General features: G+C 36.1%; 1 protein-coding gene across 1 annotated transcript; it reads left to right on the top strand.

Moving 5' to 3' along the window:
• Window positions 1–586: 586 nt before the first annotated feature.
• nsrp1 (nuclear speckle splicing regulatory protein 1) lies at window positions 587–6,456 on the top strand. Its single transcript, XM_058757151.1, has 7 exons — window positions 587–651; window positions 1,352–1,439; window positions 1,518–1,574; window positions 1,659–1,787; window positions 1,958–2,165; window positions 2,245–2,347; window positions 5,396–6,456. Exons 1-7 carry the CDS (start codon window positions 632–634, stop codon window positions 6,255–6,257), a joined length of 1,467 nt encoding a protein of 488 aa, XP_058613134.1. The 5' UTR covers window positions 587–631; the 3' UTR covers window positions 6,258–6,456.
• Window positions 6,457–7,550: the final 1,094 nt, after the last annotated feature.

Raw genomic sequence — 7,550 nt, 5'->3', positions numbered from 1 at the left:
AGCGTACAATGAATATTTGTATGTCTTGTGTATGGAAATAGATTAAATAGGCTATATTGTATACGAACTGTATTTTAATCATTATTAACTGTTTATCTTTATATTTGCTTGAATTTAATTTCTCTAAATTCCTTTATTTATATATCTAAACATTTAATTGAAAACCGAATAAACTTTTCTTTCATTGAGAGCTTTATCAAATGGTTAAATTGTGGGCCACTGGTGGTGCTGCAGTTAAAAACCCTACATTACATTGAGATACAGCAATTAAAAATAAAAATTAAAAATTAAACTTAATTCATTCACAATTATAAACATACATGTTCCATACATGTTCCCTTGGTGAAACGTTTTACAGACACTCCCAAAAGTCAATTTTATTATATGTAAAAGGAATATCTTTCAATTCAAAAACAGCACTTTCATAACAATGTAGACGTTATCATTATGACTCATTTATAATCATGCAAAGAGTAATTTATATATATATCTATATATATATATATATACATTTTTTTTTTTTTGTAAAATAATTGTGGTTACTTGCCTTCCGTTTCTGTGTTGCTGTTTTAACGTTGAATCGATTTTAAATGATCGAATCTGCTACACGCCAGATATTTATCGAAGCAAGATGGCGACCTCTGGTAAACAGTAAGTGTGTCATGTTAACTTATAGTTAATTTGTCCAATTACACAAGACATAGTTAAATTATTTATTGTGTATATCGACGGACATTGCACAATGGCTGTGTAAGAATGTTGTAAAACAGTATCTTGATAAGAATGAGCTAATCAATATATGGTCCGAGCCAATGAGCTAATACTGCTATCCCCAAAACACATGCGCATACAATCACGTTAGCTACATTATAAATCGTAAATAAACTTATTTACATGTTGCATTTTCCTAAACCTCTAATTCTCTCTGTGTAATATTATTGCTTTTTTGTTTGCTAACTGTCCTTGGCAGTGCATTGCTTGCCTTCCCCTACTGAAAAAAAATAAATAAAATAAAGTAAAAAAATAAAAATTCAGCTAACACCATCCTACGCCGGTTCAATGCTCTTCTGGTTTCAAATGGACGTAGCTGGTATAATCTGGTCTCCCAGCTTGGCCAAACTGGTGTTCAGCTGCTTTTAGCTGGTTGGCCACCAAGCAAAAACGTCTCTAAAACTAGCTATGACCAACCAAACAGCATAGGCTGCTTTTAATAGTTGTTTTGTTTTGGTTTTTTTCACCAGAGAACAATGTTTGATAAAAAAGATGAACGTGTTAAACTAAGTCTTAATTAACCATCCCACATAGTAGATAGTCACTAAGCTGTATTCATGCTTTCTTATGTGCATTTCAGGTATGGGCTCATTTTGCCCCGGAAGAGTGCATCGAAATCTGCTGTTCTCTCCCGCCCCTCTGTGTTTGGAGATGATTCTGATGATGAGGTGACTATGAATCTGCATGTTGCTTTCTCTACGCTTAATTAAGTGCACTGTAATAAAACACAATCTCTTATACTGTAGACCTCAGTTGGGGAGAGCTTGCAGAAGGAGTCAGTCAAAAAGAAGATGATGAAGCAGGTAAGAATGGAAGACATCCCAAGAACAGTTGCATAATTATGTAATTTACAGTGTTGAAAATAGTTTTTTTTCTTCCCACTTCAGACCCGTCTTGAGATGCAAAAGGCACTTGAAGAGGACAGCACTGTCTATGAGTATGATAGTGTGTATGATGATATTCAGAAAGAGAGACTGGAAAGCAATAAGAAATTGCTGGGTGGCCCAGACAGAAAGGTATATTTTAAATATTCATTCGTTTAATATAGACACATTTTTACTCAATGTAAGTCTTTATAGCTGTTATATTAAAGCATTATGTTTTGCAGTCATTTGTCGTAGTAGCACACTGTAATTCCCACTTGACAACAATTCAAATTCAAAATGAACATTTGTTGTTCTTTTAGCCCAAGTATATTAACCAGCTGCTCCATGCAGTCGAAGAGAGGAAGAAGGAACAGGAACGTCGTGATGAGAGAAAGATCCAGAAAGAAAGAGAAGCAGAGGGCGAAATGTTTGCTGATAAAGAGGCCTTTGTCACCACAGCTTATCGCCAAAAACTTAAAGAAAGACAGGAGGAGTTGGAGAGAGAGAAGAGGGAAGCAGAGTTAGAGGGTGAGTTCTTGTAGTATAATTCATTGTTGTAATGAGTATTAAAGTGGACATACTTCTTAGTTGTTGTTTTCATTTTTAGCTGCACTGGATGTCAAGAAGCAGAAGGATCTCAGTGGATTTTATAGGCATCTTCTCAACCAGACAGTCGGAGAGGAGGCAGTGCCTGATCGTAGTGCTCAAAGGTGAGGCATGTGCTGGTAGTGATTTACCGATTGATATCCACCTTATTGTGCAACACGGAAGTAACATTCCTGTGAATGTGTGAGACTTTAGATTCATTATTTGCTATAGGTCAATAACTATAAGAATAACAAAGTGTAGTAAAAAAATAAAGCCATTTGGGCTACAAACCAGTGTGTTCATGATTATGATAATGAATGAAAAAAATGTGAACACAAATAACGATTTGCAATATCAAGCAGCATGACAGACACTTTTTGGACAGTGTAGCCAGATATGTGTATCATACATTAGTGCAAAACAAGCAGGAACTTCAGGTATAAAGTGCATAAAAACACAATTAAATGCTCCAGGTTGTTACAGATAAATGTTCTTTAGGTACAGTTCTGCTCATAAGTTTACACACCCCACAATAGTTCACCCAAAAATGAAAAGTTACTCACCCTTAGGTGAGAGAAATTTAGCATTACATCACTGGATCACTAATGGATCCTCTGCAGTGAATGGGTGCTTTAAGAGTTAAAACAGCTGATTAAAAAAAAGACAATCCAAAAGTAATCCACACAACTCCTGGGGTCCGTTTTTCATACCTCGCATCTGAGATAATTTGAATGATTCCAGGTCTTCGGATCATCATAACTAATCTCTGGCTAATTCAGCTCTTCAAACGAATTTGCAGATTTGATTAAAATATCTGGATTAAGTTGTCCAAGATTACTGCACGTTCTCATTTTTCCTGAAAAGGGAAGATGTATCGATACTCGAAACCATGATCAGCAATGCAGCAATTGGCTGGCGGCAAGACCGCAACATAATGACATCATATAATTGAAAAAGACACCTGACAAAAAACTTGACAAATTTCTGGACCTTTATAAGGAAACAAACAAGCGAACAGTACTACGTAATTTTTTTAACATGATTCCCAATTATTTATTCCCAATTTTTTATATTATTAATATTCATGATATTTGTACAGGTTTTACATTTTAATTTTAATGTTGTAATTAGCAATTCAATTTTATCTTTGAAGAGGATTTGTTACGTGACAGCATTAATTAAAGTTTCTTAAGGGTCAAGATCAAGTTTTCTGTATCTCCTGTGCTCCATCAAGCCACTCCCATAATATCTGTCACTACTCAAATTAATGCACGACTCAGATTAACTGTATAGTATGTGTGTAAGACTTCAATACAATTATAACGTAAGTGTTTCATTACATTTAGTCATTTAGCAGATGCTTTTATCCAAAGCGACTTACAAATGAGGACAATGGAGGCAATCAAAATCAACAAAAGAGGAATGATATGCAAGTGCTATAACAAGTCTCAGTTCGCTTAACGCAGTACATATAGCAAGTTTTTTTTTTAAATTATATAATAAATATAAAGAAAACAGATAGAATAGAAAAAGAATAGAGCAATCTAGTGTTAGAGGCCTTTTATGCTTTTGTTAATTGTAAAGTAAATAAAAAGAAAACAAATAGATAGAATACAAAACGATTAGAAAAGCTAGTGTTAGTTTTTTTTTTTTAATAGAATCAGAATATAGAGTGCTAGAGTTAGAGGGTCAAATAAAGATGGAAGAGATGTGTTTTTAGTAGTGCTGTCAAACAATTAATCGCATCCAAAATAAAAGTTTTTGTTTACATAATATATGTGTGTTTACTGTGTATATTTATTATGTATATATAAATACACACATGCAGTATATATTTTGAAAATATTTAATGTATTTAAGTTAAGTCAGTTAAGTCGTGACGTATTGTCAAGTATGGTGACCCATACTCGAAATGGTGCTCTGCATTTAACCCTTCCAAGTGCACACACACAGCAGTGAGTAGTGAACACACACACAAACACACAGTGAACACACACCCGGAGCAGTGGGCAGCCTTACTCCAGCGCCCGGGGAGCAATTAGGGGCTCGTGCCTTGCTCAAGGGCACCTTAGTCATGGTGGAGAGAGTGCTGTTCATTCACAATCCCCACCTTCAATTCCTGCAGGTGCGGGAATCGAACCAGCAACCTTCAGGTTACAAGCCCGACTCCCTACATGTATATATTTACATGTATATATAAATCTCTTTAATGTATAAAAATACCATTTTTTCTTAAATATATACATGCATGTGTGTGTATTTATATATACATAATAAATATACACAGCACACACACACACATATTATGTAAACAAAAACTTTTTATTTTGGATGTGATTAATCGCGATTAATCGTTTGACAGCATTAGTTTTGAGCTGATTCTTGAAGATGGCTAAGGACTCAGCTCTTCGGATTGAGTTGGGCAGGTCATTCCACCAGGAGGGAACATTTCATTTAAAAGTCTGTGAAAGTGATTTTGTGCTTTGGGATGGCACAATAAAGCAACGTTCACTTACAGAATGCAAGCTTCTAGAGGGCACATAGGTCTGAAGTAATGAATTTAGGTAAAGGGGTGCAGAGTGGTGGTTTTGTAGGCAAACATTAATGCCTTGTTTCATCACTAATAAATATTGCAATGAGTAAAACTGGCTGTGTCTGTAGTACATAGACTACACAACATTATTATATTATTTTCAAATTAATTTTTTAATTATTATTTAAAATTATTGTCCCTGGACCAGTTATGGTACTCTTGTAATAACGTAGCGGTGGCTGGGACAGATTTTAAGTATCAGTTCTGCTTAAAAATAATCCGGTGTACGTGAAATAAACCTGCTCCCGAGCAGGTTTAAGCTTATGGAGCTGTTGCTATGATAGCAACTTCAGGATGAGCTTTGAAGAACCAACCAATCCAAGAGTTATCGACGTACAAAGAACAGACCCCAGTCCCTCAATTAATCCATCAAAATGTTTTTAAATTCAAACCTGGCTAAAATATAAATGCTCTATCCATAATAGATTTAAATTCATACAGCATGAGAAAAGAAATACATTGAAACTCAAATTACATCCCTAAGTGAATTTGATATCACATTTTAAAATGCAGAAACTATTTGTAGGTCTGTGTAGCTCTAATAAAATGATTAATAATCAACTTTAACTTGTTTTAGAGAGGAGAAAGCTACAGGCTCTGCAGCAGCAGAAAGGTCACCGACCCCGGAGCCCACAGTGAATCGAAGAGAGAGCGAGGCAGAATCCCACAGCGATGAGGACCAGAGTGATAACAAAGCTGCATTCACTAAGACCACAAACAGCAATCACGCAAAACGGCACTACAGACAAAAATCCCCTCTTTCAGATAGTGACGATGAGCGAGAGCATGAGAGGGAAGAGATTAAAGAAAGGAGTCACAAGGAAAGAGACAGGGACAGAGCAAAGGATAAAGATAGAGAGAGGACCAAAGACAGAGAAGAGAAGCACAGTCACAGAAAGGAGAACAGGGACCACAGAAGAGAAAGGGAGCGAGACAGGGACAGAAAAGAAGACAGAGGCCGAGACAGGAGGGACAGAGACAAAGATGACAGACATAGTAACAGGGACAGAAGAAACAGCAGCCCAAAAGACAGAGAACGAGACAGGAAAGGTGAGCAAGATCGAGACAGAAGAGACAACAGTCCAAAAGACAGGGAAAGACACCATAAAGGAGAACGAGAGAGAGACAGACGAGATAACAGCCCAAAGGATAGGGAACGGGACCGTAAAGGAGAGCAAGATCAGAGAGACCAAGAAAGCGAGAAAATGGATAGCAAAAGGAAAAACCAGGATGAGGAAAAAACGAGCGAGAGACAGACAGACAATGATAAAGAAGAAAAAGTTATGGAAACTGAAGACAAAAGTGATGCACAACAGAAACCTAGTAAGTTTGCAAAACGCTGCAGTGACCAGACTGTAAATTCAGCCAGAGAGAGATATCTGGCCCGGCAACTTGCTCGTTTTGCTGCAAAGCCCTATATTGAAAAAGATGACGACTAGCAAATGGATTGACCATCTCACTTTTATGCACACTTCATTTCAGTCTTTGAAACCGTACATATGGGTTTGGTTAAGGCAAATAATTTAAATGCTTTAGTGAACCTAAGTGTTTGTAAATTTGGGGATAATGGAGCTCTTTCTTTTTTTGAAAATTTCACTTTATTGTCAACAGTTAATAAAGAAAAAACAAAAAGCTTTGTGAATTTAGTTTTTTTTCATGTCATTACTTTTCGGTCTATTAATATCAGAAAAGCTGCTGGTCCAGATGGATGCGCCCCTAGCCTTATTAAGAGCTTTGCTTGTGAACTAGCTCCAGTATGGCAACCAATCTTTCAGGCCTTGGAAAACTTCAACCATAAAACCGATACCAAAAATACTCTGTCCAAAAGAATACAAAGATTATAGACCCATAGCTCTTACATCAGTAATTAGCAAATGTTTAGAAAGAATACTACTTAAACATTTGGTCAATAATGTCAAAGGAAGACTTGATCAGTGTCAGTTTGCATATAAACAAGGTAGCAGTACCGAGGACGCAGTGGCTGCCTTAGTGCACATGATTGCCAAACATCTAGATAAACGTAACTCTTATGTTAGAGCATTATTTCTTGACTTTTCATCTGCGTTCGACACAATTCAAGTTAACACTCTTGTGTCAAAACTAATGCAGTTAGACGTGAATCCATACTTAATTAAATGGTACACCTCTTTTCTTACCAATAGAACCCAAAGAGTTAAAGTGAACAATGTCTTGTCAACAGAAGTAAAAACAAATGTTGGTGTACCTCAGGGCTGTGTAAGCTCTGCTATGTTATTTACTCTGTATACAGATGATTGTCGATCAAACAGGACTGACCAATATATTTTAAAGTACTCCGATGATACTGTGTTAATATCATTATTGAATAACCAAGAGTGTTCAGAACAGCATCAATTGGGGGTAAATAGATTGGTCGAGTGGTGTGACTATAATGAAATCAGTATTAACATCAAAAAAACCGAGGAGATAGTATTTGGGCCTGCTTCAGACATTCGTACAACACCTGTTGTCATACATGAAGAGAACATCAAACAAGTTGAAGTATACAGGTATCTAGGAGTATGGATAGACAACAAATTATCATGGAGAGATCATATAGATAGTATCTGCAAAAAATCAATGCAAAGAATCTACTTTCTCCGTAGATTGAGGTCATTTGGAGTAAGAAAGCAGATTCTCTTCTTATTTTTTATGTCTGTAATCATGAGTGTTTTGCAATACTGTAACTCAGTTTGGTATAAGAGTCTATCTGT

This window comes from Onychostoma macrolepis, chromosome 21 (assembly GCF_012432095.1).
Source record: "Onychostoma macrolepis isolate SWU-2019 chromosome 21, ASM1243209v1, whole genome shotgun sequence".
Taxonomy (NCBI): Eukaryota; Metazoa; Chordata; class Actinopteri; order Cypriniformes; family Cyprinidae; genus Onychostoma; species Onychostoma macrolepis.
Note: the sequence above shows the minus strand (reverse complement) of the source record. Positions and strands in the feature narration are given on the sequence as shown.